General features: G+C 46.2%; 2 protein-coding genes across 11 annotated transcripts in view; one reads left to right on the forward strand and one right to left on the reverse strand.

The window, feature by feature from the left end:
• The window catches only part of S100PBP (S100P binding protein), a 38,304-nt gene extending 34,722 nt beyond the window's left edge, over positions 1-3,582 (reverse strand). For 3 of the 7 annotated variants that reach the window (XM_066269772.1, XM_066269766.1, XM_066269771.1), the window contains exon 1: positions 3,471-3,582. The gene's annotated coding sequence lies outside the window, so the exon portion shown is untranslated. The other 4 variants (XM_066269767.1, XM_066269768.1, XM_066269769.1 and 1 more) reach the window with 3 other exon arrangements.
• Positions 3,583-3,670: 88 nt separating this feature from the next.
• YARS1 (tyrosyl-tRNA synthetase 1) overlaps positions 3,671-13,735 on the forward strand; it is a 36,953-nt gene continuing 26,888 nt past the window's right edge. For 2 of the 4 annotated variants that reach the window (XM_066269757.1, XM_066269758.1), the window contains exons 1-3: positions 3,671-3,989; positions 8,616-8,762; positions 8,902-9,077. In XM_066269757.1, coding sequence (XP_066125854.1) covers positions 3,807-3,989; positions 8,616-8,762; positions 8,902-9,077 — 506 coding nt within the window. In that variant the 5' untranslated portion in view covers positions 3,671-3,806. Of the gene's footprint in view, positions 3,990-8,555; positions 8,763-8,901; positions 9,078-13,735 lie in introns of all 4 variants that reach the window. The other 2 variants (XM_066269760.1, XM_066269759.1) reach the window with 2 other exon arrangements.

Raw genomic sequence — 13,735 nt, forward strand, 5'->3', positions numbered from 1 at the left:
GAGAGGAGAGAGAAGAGAGAGACAGAGAGGGAGAGAGAGGAGAGACCGGGAGAGAGAAGGGGGAGGAGCTGGAAGCATCAACTCCCATATGTGCCCTGACCAGGCAAGCCCAGGGTTTCGAACCGGCGACCCCGGCATTTCCAGGTTGACGCTTTATCCACTGCGCCACCACAGGTCAGGCTGTAATGTTTTATTTCTTAAAAAACAAACAAACACACAAACCCTGGCCAGTTAGCTCAGTCAGTTATAGCATCATCCCAAAACACCAAGGTTGGGGGTTCCATTCCCTATTGGGCACATATGGGAAGCAACCATTGAATGCCCCACTAAGTGGAACAACAAATAAATGCTTCTCTCTCTAAAATCAATCATAAAAAAGAAATAAAAGACGTAAAATAAATATGGCAACATAAGATAAAGCTGAATGGTGGGTATAATGGTATTCATTACTGTTGGTATTCATTCCTATCATTTTTAGATGCTTGAAATATTTAATAATAAAAACACTTTAAAACTAGAGGTCAAGACCCTGGCCAGGTAGCTCAGTGGATAAAGCGTTGACCTGGCATGCCAGCAGTCGCAGGTTCCACCCCTGGTCAGGGCACATAGAAGAAAGAATCAATGAGTACACAACTAAATGCAACTAGTGAAATAAGTGGATGCTTCTCTCATTTAAATGATTACAGTCTGGGCCCTGGCTGGTTGGCTCAGCGGTAGAGCGTCAGCCTGGCGTGCGGGGGACCCGGGTTCGATTCCCGGCCAGGGCACATAGGGGAAGCGCCCATTTGCTTCTCCACCCCCCTCCCCTCCTTCCTCTCTGTCTCTCTCTCTCCCTCCCGCTGCCAAGGCTCCATTGGAGCAAGGATGGCCCGGGCGCTGGGGATGGCTCCTTGGCTTCTGCCCCAGGCGCTAGAGTGGCTCTGGTCGCGGCAGAGTGATGCCCTGGAGGGGCAGAGCATCGCCCCCTGGTGGGCAGAGCGTCGCTCCTGGTGGGCGTGCGGGTGGATCCCGGTTGGGCGCATGCGGGAGTCTGTCTGACTGTCTCTCCCCGTTTCCAGCTTCAGAAAAATACAAAAAAAAAAAAAAAATGATTACAGTCTGAAGTTTTAAATGTCCTCTCCTGTAAAATAGGGAGCATCATAATATGTGCCTCATGGGGTTGTTGGAGGAATTAAATGAGATCATGAATATAAAGCACTTAGCATATTGCAGGCACAATGTAAAAACTAAATAAGCAGTGGCTGTAGATAATATTCCACCCCAATCTCATCACCTCTTTAATCCCGTAAGAATCTTAAGAGAAGCATAGGAATGTTAGGAAAAAAGAGTGCTAAATTGGTAAGCAACTTCCCCTAGTCCTCAATTGTTAAAATTATACAGTATGCTCTTATCTCTTCTAGTTTAACCCAGCATTCCACCATTTTGTCACTAAATACCAGGCTGTATGGACATCCAAACAGGCAAATTCTGCAAATTAATAAGTATCTTATACAAAGGAACTAAACAAATTCAGAAATTTCAGTTCACTAGAAGTCTCTTAATACAGATAAGAACACTAATCTGGAAAATGGGAATTATTCACTGTTAACCTCAAACATGAACTATCATAAGGATGAAATGAGGGCAAGTTTATGACAGCACTCTATACCTAAAAACCCTATACTAATGAAGGTTGATATTTAATGAATTTACTGGGGGAGGGGGTGTGTCTCAGATAAAATTGGAAGTTCTAAAGTGAAGTTCCACAAGACAACCTTAGTACTTCTGTCTGCCATTCTCCCATCACCTGCCTTTCTTGGCACTTACTCTGTAACCTCCACTAAAAATATGAAGATCTCTTTATTTTTTAAAGGAAGACTATTTCCCCCATCTCCCATCTCTCTCTTAATTCCTCTGCTCCCCATCCTTCCTGTGACCCTATTCTGTCCTTCCATGTCTGTCACCTGTCCACCCCCTTCTTCACACCTTCAGTTTACCACGCCAGCCCTGCCCTCGCTGTTCTCTAACCTCCTGGTTGCCACCTCAGAAACTGGTTCCCCTTCTATTTTTATCATTCCTAAGCAACCTACTGCCTTAGAGCACAAAGCTTTTATTCAGGCCGCTAAAACTGCAGCACCAGACACAATCCCATATCCTTCTATCAAGGCCCTAAAAGCAAGAGCATTACCAGACTGGATCCGACAGACGTGGCCAAGGGCAAGCATTATTTTCAATTGTCGGGACTTCCTTACTGGCCTTTGATTGCCAACCTTGCCCAAATGCAATACATGCGAGGCACATTACACAAAAGGCACTCAGTCGGTTTTACCACTCCATAAAAGGGGCAGAACGTTGAAACAAAATCAAAGTGAACTGAAATTATTTGTAAGTATTGTGCAACTCCCTCTGAGGTAACTGAAAAAGCTGTAAGGCAGAAAAACCACCCAGAGCTCAACATCTCTGCTGTCAGTAATATTTTACTAGATAAGGGCCCCAGGACTCTCCTCCCACATAAGCATGAGAGACCAAATATCTAAACTGCAGCAACAGGTTTCTCTTTAAAAAGAAAAATTTTCAAAAAAATAGTAACTTAGGTTTGCTAAGGCTTGGAGTCTCTAACACATCCACAAGAAACTGGAGGTCAGGCGCGGGCAGCAGGTGGGCAACTCAATCACTTCCTGGGCCCCTTCCAGGGCCCACTCTGGGTGCCGACTGCCTTCCCTCGGGCCCAGGAAGGCACTGGTGGGGCCCCTCCACTCCTTGAGCGCGGTAGGAAAGGTGGACCCAAGCCATCCTTCGGGGGTTGCCGCTCGACCTCCCCACCTCCCTTAGAAATGCCAGAACCGCTTGCAAAGCATCGCCCGGGGCAGGGCCTTCGCACTTCCCCCTCCTTCCTCGAGAAAGACCAAGAATTCCCGCCTCCTGATGGAAGGCGGGAGGAGCATGGGCTCGATTCCCGCCCCTCCCCCAGCAGGGGCAAAACCGGCGGGTCGCCAGGCCAGCGCCCGCACCCCTCTACTAGAGGATGGCTACTCGCCCCTGCGCCTCCCGAAGGCAGGTCATCCTCTCCGCCCCCCAGGTGCAGCAGGAAGACCTCCATCTCCTCCCTAGCTACACCCTCGCGCCAGTGGGGCAGGAGGCAGCAGCACAGCGGCATCGCCCACCGCCTACACTTCCATCCTTCCCCACCCTCCGGGGCTGGCAGAGCCGACGTCGCTCCTCGCCTCTCAGGCCGCCACACCGCCTCCCTTTTCCTCAGCAGGGTGAGGGGCACCGGTAGCCCGCCGACGTGGAGGTGGGGGCAGGGACACTCCCCCCCTTCCGCCGCCATCACCTCAGGAACGAAAACGAGCCCTTCTCTCAGCAGGGAGAGGACCTCCCAACCCCTCAACGGGACGGACGGCGTACTCGGTCCCCTGAAGAAGCAACAGGCGCCCCCATCCTCCTCCCAGCCGGGAAATGCCAACCCCCTAGCCCCTCCCGCTCTTCACCTCCGGAAGCGGGACCGAAAGCTGGGCAAAAGACCTCGCCTCACTCCGCCCCCTGCGCCATTTTATCGCCCCTCTCCCCGACCTCCCCCACCCCGAGGCAGCCCGGGCAGCGCCAGGGGGGAGGGCAGACAGGCAGTGATTGGCAGGGAAACGCCCCGCCTCTCAGGGTGGAGCCTCGTGCAGGCGCTGCAACCCCGCCCTCCGTGCCGCCTACCCCAACTACTAGCTCCACCTCTTCTCGTCTCATCGATCAGCTCGACTTTCTGCTGCTCCTGACTTCCGACTGCTTTCTAGCGAAGGGTCCAGGCCGAGCAGGCCGAGCGACGAGCTCAGCTGATGCAACCGAATTGTACCCACAGTACGTTTCCCAGCACGCTTCCCAGCACCCGGCGGCGGCGGCGGCGGCGACCGAGGAAAGGGCGCGGGTGCCAGTCTGAGCAAGGGTACGGGGGCGACAGAACCATGGGGGATGCTCCAAGCCCAGAAGAAAAGCTGCACCTTGTCACCCGGAACCTGCAGGTCGGGCCTTGGAGTTGGAAACGCATTGTTGGGGACTGGGACCCGAGTTTCAGAGATCCTGAGCGCCACTGCGGGATCCTAAGTGTATGGGGCCGGGCCCAGGGAGCTGTGAGCCTGCAGTCCTCGCTGCTGGTCGGTCAGTCAGTCAGTTTTCTGGGTACCACAGAAGTCACATTGGGCTTACCTCCTGTATGCACCTACCTGTGTTGAACTAGACTTTGAATCCAGGACCCCCACCCAACTACCCTATTATGTGCCGGGCGCGATGCTAGACTCTGGGGATACGTCAAGGCCTTGCCCTTCCAGAGCTGTTTGGAGGGAATCAGACGTTAAGAATGACTTATGATTTAAACACTTAATTACAGTTGAAGGAAGTACTGGAAGTTGCTATACATGGGACTTTGAAAGGAAATTGGGGGCTGGGGCGAGTGAAAGGGAAGACTGAGGAAGCAAACTCTTAAACTGTATCCTGAAGGATTCACATCTCTCTTCACTCCACATAGGTTCCTGCTCTTTCCAGGAACAGCAGGGGTGGAAGTTAACCAGAGGAAGAAGGGTGGTGGGGTGGGGTGGGACATTTCAAGTAGAAGAAACCCAGATCAAGACCCAGAGGAGAGAAAGAACACTGGTTCAAAGAGAAGCCTAATTTGGCTGGAGTAGAGTGAGTCAAGTACAGATCAAGCACTTAAAATAATTATTTGTATTGCTCATTCCCTTGCCTCTTTCAAGCCTGTGACTATAGTCACCTTCATCAGGAAGGCCTTTCCTGAACCACTTTACATAAATCCCCTGCCACCACAACTGTCTGATTGCTTGCTCTGCCTTTTTTTGCTGCTGTAGTTGTTTCTTCATAGAACTTAACACCATCTGATATACTATACATTTTACTTGTTTGTTTAGGAGAGGAAGCAGGGACCGGTCATGAGGGCCTTGTAGGTTGTTTAAAATTGGGGTTTTACCAATGAATACACGACTGAGTGGAACAACAAATGAATGCTTCCCTTCCTCCCCGCTCTCCCTTTCACTGTCTCTCTAAAAAATCAATCAATCAATTAAAAAAAATTAAGCCCTGGCTGGATAGCCCAGTTGGTTAGAGCATCATCTCAGAGTGCAAAGGTTGCCAATTCGATTCCCCAGTCAGGACACACACAAGAGCAGCTTGATGTTCCTGTCTTTCTCTCCCTGTTTCTCTAAAAAAACAAAACAGAAAAACAACTGGGGTTTTATTCTAAGAGCAGTGATTAGGCCACAGCTTTCCTCTCTGCCTTTTTTTTTTTTTGAGATATAATTCACATACCATAAAATTCACACTTTTAAGGTGTAAAATTCAGTGGGTTTTATTTTACTTACAAGGTTATGCAATTATCACTATTATCTAATTCCAGAACATTTTCATCTCCCTCAAAACACCTGTACCCCTTAGCAATAACTTCCCAATCCTAGGGAAACACTAATTGTCTCTATGTGTTTGCCTATTCTGGACAGTTCATATAAATGGAATCATACAAAATTGCCCTGTGCATCTAATGTTTTTCATTTAGCATGTTTGTTTTTTAATGCTTATTTTACTGATTTTAGAGAGAGGAAGTGACAGACAAGAACATCAATCTATTTCTTTATCCTGGTCAGGGATCCAACTAGTAACCTCTGTGCTTTGGGATGATGCTCTAATCAACCAAGCTATCCAGCCAGGACGAGCATGTTGTTGTTTTTTTTTACCTATCAGAACCTCATTCCTTTTTTATGGCTGAGTAATAGTCTGTTATATGGATGAACCATATTTTGTTTATCCACTCCTCAGTTAATGGACATTTGGGTTATTTCCCCTCATAACTTGATCCTAACCAGAGATTCTTGCCAGATCCTTTGTTTCCTAGCCCCTTTCCAAAAAAATAGTGCTAGTTGTGAACAAAGGATATACAGAGCTAATGGCATTGACTCAGGTTTAAAGGGGTAAGTGATATAACCTTTCTTTGGGTGGTAAGAACCCCCCAAGTGTCCAAATAGGGGTTCAGAAGATGCAGGATCAACCTCCAAGCAGCTTGGAACACAGAATTTTAACAAGTCCTGTTAATCGATAATACAAACAGTTTTGTTGTCATGGCTTCCAACAGCCTCCCCGACCATCATTTTAAGAAACATTAAAAACTGGACCTGGGCCCTGGCCGGTTGGCTCAGCGGTAGAGCGTCAGCCTAGCGTGCGGAGGACCCGGGTTTGATTCCCGGCCAGGGCACACAGGAGAAGCGCCCTCCACCCCTCCACTGCGCTTTCCTCTCTGTCTCTCTCTTCCCCTCCCGTAGCCAAGGCTCCATTGGAGCAAAGATGGTCGGGCGCTGGGGATGGCTCTGTGGCCTCTGCCTCAGGCGCTAGAGTGGCTCTGGTCGCAACATGGCGACGCCCAGGATGGGCAGAGCATCGCCCCCTGGTGGGCAGATCGTCGCCCCATGGTGGGCGTGCGGGGTGGATCCCGGTCGGGCGCATGCGGGAGTCCGTCTGACTGTCTCTCCCTGTTTCCAGCTTCAGAAAAATGAAAAAACAAAACAAACAAAAAAAACTGGACCTAGACAGATAGCTTGGTTGGTTAGAGCATCATCCCAAAGCACAGAGGTTGCCAGTTTGATCCCTGGTTAGGAAACATGCAGGAACCGATTGACATTCCTGTCTCTCTCCTTTCCTCTCTCTAAAATCAATAAAATAAACATTAAAAATAAAAGAAACATTAAAATCTCTCTCTTTTTTTTTTTTTTTTTCTGAAGTTAGAAGCAGGGAGGCAATCAGACTCCCACGTGCGCCCGACCTGGATCCACCCGGCATGCCCACCAGGGGACAATGCTTTGCCCATCTGGAGCATTGCTCCATTGTGGCAGGAGCCATTCTAGAGCCTGAGGAGAAGGCCATGGAGCCATCCTCAGCACCCAGGCCAACTTTGCTCCAATGGAGCCTTGGCTGTGGGAGGGGAAGAGGGAGACAGAGAGGAAGGAGAGGGGGAAGGGTCGAGAAGCAGATGGGCACTTCTCCTATATGCCCTGACTAGGAATCGAACCTGGGACTTCCACATGCCAGGCCAATGCTCTGCCACTGAGCCAACCAGCCAGGACCTAAAATCTCTTTTTATCTGCAACATACTAGCTTATTAGGATTTTTCCAATAAAGAATTTAAACAGGTGAATGAATTCATCAAATTTGGGATTTTAGCATGACCAGGCAGTGCAGTGGACAGAGTGTCAGATGGGGGCGTGGAGGACCCAGGTTCGAGACCCCAAAGTCACCAGCTTGAGCGCGGGCTCATCTGGTTTGAGCAAGGCTCACCAGCTTGAGCCCAAGGTCGCTGGCTTGAGCGGGGATCACTTGCTCTACTGTAGCTCCCCTCCCCCGTAATGCACATATGAGAAAGCAATCAATGAACAGCTAAGGCGCCGCAATGAAAAATTGATGCTTCTCATCTCTCTCCCTTCCTGTCTGTCCCTATCTGTCCCTCTCTCCCTCTCTGTCCCTGTCACAAAAAATAAAAAAAAAATAAATTGGGATTTTATAGATCTCTCTGGCTATCTTTTGGAGCATGGCTTGCAAAGGGCAAGAGTAGGTATGGGAAATCTGTTAGGAAGCTGCTACAGTAATCTTGGTGTAATCTAATGGCCTAGAGGTGGAGAGAAGCAGGAGGTTTTAAGAGTAACTTATGCAAAATCATCAAGTTGCATAACGGTACCATTTACTGAGCTAGGGATGAAACCCTAAATGAAAGAGATGGGAAGTAAGAGCATGTGTTTAATTTTGAACATGATGAGTTTGAATTAACTGGATTAGTAACAAATACACGGTTCTGTAGATGGATGTGAGCAGGAATTTGGAAGTTACTAGCTCATAAGTAGTAACTGAAGCCACTGAAGGGGTTCCAGGAGAATGTAGAGTGAAAAGCGGGAGGTCTGCAGGATTGCTAATACAGTACTTAACGACTAGGGAGAAGAAAAACATGAAAAAAAATGTCAGACCCCACAGCTAGAGAAGTACGAGGAAAACTAAGAGAAATGAAATAGGAAAGACCAAAAGAGGAGAGTGTTTCAGGGAGGGAGGAAGAATTTAAAAGTATTCATTGAATTTAGCAACGTGGAGGCCATCTGTGATCTTAGCAAGAGCATTTTCAATGGCGTGATGCTGTATGGTGTTCAAACTTAAATAGAAGATTAGGAACCCTGAGGTCGCCAGCTTGAGCGTGGACTCATCTGGTTTGAACAAGGCTCACCAGCTTGAGCCCCCTGGTCAAGGCACATAAGAGAAAGCAATCAGTGAACAACTAAGGTGCCGCAACGAAGAATTGATTCTTCTCATCTCTCTCTCTCTTCCTGTCTATCCCTCTCTCTGTCTCTGTCACAAAAAAAAGAAGTGGTTGGATGGGAAGATAGGGACATGCCCATTTTTCTAAAATTAGTCTCATTTCACTAGAGTGGTACTAGCAACGATGCCAGCTTGGATTTGCTCTCACTCTGCACCGAGAGCATGGCTGGGTCCCCCAGCTGGCTCTGAGTCTGGAGCCCCAGTGACACATACCTTTATTTTCCTTGTCACAGGGTAAAAGATGAGCAAGGTGGGGCACCGGCATTAAACCAGCTCTTCTGCTTTCACAACAGGAGGTTCTGGGGGAAGAGAAGCTGAAGGAGATACTGAAAGAGCGGGAACTTAGAGTTTACTGGGGAACGGCAACCACGGGCAAGCCCCACGTGGCTTATTTCGTGCCTATGTCTAAGATCGCAGACTTCCTCAAAGCAGGATGTGAGGTAAGAAGTAATGCTTTAAATCAAGCAGTTGCCCTTGGGGAATGGCCAAAAGACAGACTTAACAAGGCAGGGCAGGGAGGGGCCTTGGCGGTAGTTGGACAGGTTAACATTTTGGTGGTGCTTTCTCTCTTATGTCCAGGTAACGATACTGTTTGCGGACCTTCACGCATACCTGGATAACATGAAAGCCCCATGGGAACTTCTAGAACTCCGAACCAGCTACTATGAGAATGTGATCAAGGCAATGCTGGAGAGCATTGGTGTACCCTTGGAGAAGCTCAGGTTCATCAAAGGCACTGACTACCAGCTCAGCAAGTAAGTGCTTGATTATCCCCCCTCTTTGTGGCTCTGATGCTCCTAGCTAATTATAGGCCTTTGGAGACTAGTTTCTCTTAAATTTGGATTAGAAGCTGTTTAAATCTACCTTTTTTTTTTTTTTAGAGAGAGAGGGACAGACAGGAAGGGAGAGAGATGAGAAGCATCAACTTGTAGTTGCAGCACTTTAGTTGTTCATTGATTACTTTCTCACATGTGCCTTGACTGAGATGCGGCAGCTGAACCAGTGACCCCTTGCTCAAGCCAGCAACCTTGGGCTCAAGTCAGCAACCTTCGGCTTCAAGCCAGCAACCATGCAGTTATGTGTATTACCCCGTGCTCAAGCTAGTAACCTCAAGTTTCCGAGCCTGGGTCCTCAGCATCCCAGGTCGATGCTCTATCCACTGCGCTACTGCCTGGTCAGGTTGGCTCTACCTATTAACCACTAAAAAATTTATACCTGTTCTCCTTTTAATTCATCCATCCAAAATACATTGAATAGGGCCTGACCTGTGGTGGTGCAGTGGATAAAGTGTTGACCTGAAATGCTGAGGTCACTGGTTTGAAAGGCTTGCCTGGTCGAGGCACATATGGGAGTTGATGCTTCCTTCTCCTCCTCTCTTCTCTCTCCTCTCTCTCTCTCTCTCTCTCTCCATCTCTAAAATAAGTAAATTAATTAGTTAAATATATACTGAATAGTAAATGCCTATATACTCTCCTATTTTCTGGAGATATAAATGTAACCGTAACAAAGACCTTGGCCTTGAAGAGCTCACAGGGTAGGGTAGAAGAATGATGAACAGTTCAGCCTCCCTTTCTCCTTCCAGCCTCAGCAAGTATTAATAAAAGAACTGCGAAAGAAAACTGTCACTTGTTTTTCACCTCAACAACTTTTACAACTTTTACTACTTGTCTTTGTCAGTTTTATTCATATTTGTAACATTAAAAAAATAATAATTTCAAAATCTCATAAATATGAGTCATTAAAGTGAAAACAGTGAAGTAAAAGACCCACAAGCCAGCCTGCGACAGATGAGAGCAGCTCGAGACGGAACACAACTGAGGAGAAAGTTAGAAATTTGAGAGGGGATTCCAATAATTTCACCCAGGATGCACTGCAGAGAAATGAACAAAAAACTGTAAAAATGTTTGAGACGTTGATAAGGATTTTTGTTTCCAGCAGTCTGGTGGACTAAGTACTGACCAGCCTGAAAACAGCTTCCTACTGAAAACAACTAAAAATACTGGATAAAATCTTTTTTAAACTTCCTAAGTGCTACAGATTAGTCAGTTAACAAATTAGTCAAGAATATATACTTAGTGGCCAGAAAGCAAGTGAAAGTGGAAATACAAAGAGATGTTATAGTCAATCTATAGTATGCCATTGTTTAAAAGATTCATCTAGACTTAAAGAGATAGTAAATGTTTAAAAATATGCATCTTAGGATCTATAATAATGATAAGTAAAGTAGTATATTGAAGACTACTTGCACCTTGAGGGAGTTCATTGAATCATGTACTTGAACTTTGGCTTTTCTGGCCTCATAGACCACATTGGGGAAAAATAAAAGAAAAAAATAATAAGAAAACTTGCCTGACCTGTGGTGGCGCAGTGGATAAAGCGTCGACCTGGAATGCTGAGGTCGCCAGTTCAAAACCCTGGGCTTGCCTGGTCAAGGCACATATGGGAGTTGATGCTTCCTGCTCCTCCCCCCCTATTCTCTCTCTCTCTCACTCTCTCTCCTCTCTAAAAATTAATAAAAGAAAAAATTAAAAAATAAGAAGAAGAAGAAGAAAACTAGAATAGTAGGCTGGGAGATTCAATATTTGAATAATAAAAAGGAGTCACCTACAAAATCAAAACAGTTTTACATTTCTCAAAAGGAACACTGAAAACCAAAAGGCAATGAAGCAAAGCCTTGAGAATTCTGAAGGAAAAATATTCCCAACCTAAAAGTCTGTATTCACCTCCGCTACCATTCAAGTGTAGGGATAAAATACCTAAAAAGTTTATTTTCATGTTTTTGTTGGTCATGTGTGTTTCCTCTTTTGTCAAGTGTCTATGGAACTGTTTTGGCCCATTTTTCTCATTGTTTTTAGGAGTTAACTTATGTATTCTGGATACTAAATCTTTTTTTTTTTAAGTGAAGGAGAGAGAGAGAGAGAGAAAGGGACAGACAGGAAGGGAGAGAGATGAGAAGCATCAACTCATAGTTATGGCATTTTAGTTGTTCATTGATTGCTCTCTCATATGTGCCTTGACCAGGAGGCTCCAACCAAGCCAGAGACCCCTTGCTTAAGCCAGTAACTTTGGGTTCAAGCCAGTGATCTTTTGGCTCAAGCCAGCAACCATGGGGTCATGTCTATCCACGCTCAAGCCAGCGACCCTGCGCTCAAGCTGGATGAGCGTGTGCTTAAGCTGGTGACATTGGGGTCTTGACCCTGTGTTTCAAGTCCCAGGCCGATACTCTTTTCACTGCACCACTGCCTGGTCAGGCGTATTCTGGATACTAAATCTTTTGTCATTTGTATAGCATGGGGATCAAGAATTAACCACTGAGCCTGACCAGGCAGTGGCGCAGTGGATAGAGCATTGAACTGTGATGCAGAGGACCCAGGTTAAGACCCCGAGGTCACCAACTTGAGTGCGGGCTCATCTGGTTTGAGCAAAAGCTCACCAGGTTGGACCCAAGGTTGCTGGCTTGAGCAAGGGGTTACTAGGTCTACTGAAGGCCCACGGTCAAGGCACATATGAGAAAGCAATCGATGAACAACTAAGGTGTCACAACGGAAAACTGGTGATTGATGCTTCTCATCTCTCTCTGTTCCTGTCTGTCTGTCCCTATCTGTCCCTCTCTCTGACTCTCTCACTGTCTCTGAAAAAAAAAAAGAAAAGAAAGAATTAACCACTGAAACAGAATAGAAAATTCAGAAATAGATCCTCACAAATATTGAAAATTGATATATGACAGATATGGCATTGCATATTAACAAAGAAAGAATAAGCTTTTTAAGAAAAAATGCTGCAGAGATAATTGGTTATATCTATATGGGGGAAAAATGGTCCCTCCACTCCAAGTGGATTAAAGAGTTAATTGTGAAGGCCAAACTACAAAAATAAAAAGACAAGATTTATAACACATGTAACTGGCAAAGGATTAATATCTGTTATTGTATGTCAAAACCTGCAAAATCAACTGTCAAAAAATAAGTCATTCCAATAGAGAAAAGAACCAAATGATCAATACAATGGAAAGATGCTTAATCTCCTTGGTTATTTATTATTCAAAAAAATAGAAATTAAAATTGCAGTAAGGGCCTGGCCTGTGGTGGCACAGTAGAAAAAGCATCAACCTGGAATGCTGAGGTCACTGGTTTGAAACCCTGGGCTTGCCTGGTCAAGGTATATATGGGAGTTGATGCTTCCTGCTCCTCCCCACACCCTTCTCTCTTTCTCTCAGTCTCTCTCACCCTCTCCCCCCACCTCTCTAAAATGAATTAAAAAAAAGCTGCAGTGAGAAACTATTCATGCTGCCTGTCCTATGGTGGCGCAGTAGATAGAGTGTCAACCTGGGACGCTGAGGTTGCCAGTTCAAAACCCTGGGCTTGCCTGGTCAAGGCACATATGACAAGCAAGCGATAAACAACTAAAGTGAAGCAACTCTGAATCAATACTTCTCACCCCACCCCACTCTATAAAATCAATAAATAAAACCTATAAAAAAAAGACCATTCATACCTACCAAATTGGCAAAATTTTAAATAATGACAATATTAATAAAATTGTATAAAATAGTTTGGCATTACCCACTAAAGTTCAAAATGCCAATCCCCATTGATCCAGAAATTCTACTCCTAGGTATGTACAAAGAAATTTGCACATGTACACATATAAGTACTTGCACAGGTTAGATACAGAAGAATATTTACAACATGCTGTTTAAAGATACAAATAGTATAAAACTGGAAGAAGACAAAAGTTGGGGATAGTGGTTACTGTGGAGGAAGAGGAAGTGGGCTGGGATCGTGGAGGGTGCACAGAAGCTTCAGAAGTAACTAGGTCCTTTTTCCTCAACTAAGTGATTGGTACACTATTCTTAAGAGTGGAAGATAGATTGAGCAGTTCTGATGTTTATTTAATAGGCGTTCCAGAAGAACAGAATGGAGGCAAATGGCAGAAAAGCAGTATTTCAAGAGAGAAATGAGGCCTGACCGGGTGGGGGTGCAGTGGATAGAGCGTCGGACTGGGATGCAGAGGACCCAGGTTCAAGACCCCGAGGTTGCCAGCTTGAGCGCGGGCTCATCTGGATTGAGCAAAGCTCACCAATTTGGACCCAAGTTCGCTGGCTCGAGCAAGGGGTTACTCGGTCTGCTGTGGCCCCATGGTCAAGGCACATATGAGAAAGCAATCAATGAACAACTAAGGTGTCACAACGAAAAACTGATGATTGATGCTTCTCATCTCTCCGTTCCTGTCTGTCTATCCCTATCTCTCTCTCTTTCTCTCTCTCTCTGTCTCTAAAAAAAAAAAAAGTGAAGAAAAAGGTTGAAGCCATCTTTAAAGAGGAAAAACGTAAAAATGAAGTAGTGGGCCCTGGCCGGTTGGCTCAGTGGTAGAGCGTCGGCCTGGCGTGCAGAAGTCCCGGGTTCAATTCCCG

The sequence above is a fragment of the Saccopteryx bilineata genome, chromosome 3 (genome assembly GCF_036850765.1).
Source record: "Saccopteryx bilineata isolate mSacBil1 chromosome 3, mSacBil1_pri_phased_curated, whole genome shotgun sequence".
In the NCBI taxonomy this organism is placed as follows: domain Eukaryota; kingdom Metazoa; phylum Chordata; class Mammalia; order Chiroptera; family Emballonuridae; genus Saccopteryx; species Saccopteryx bilineata.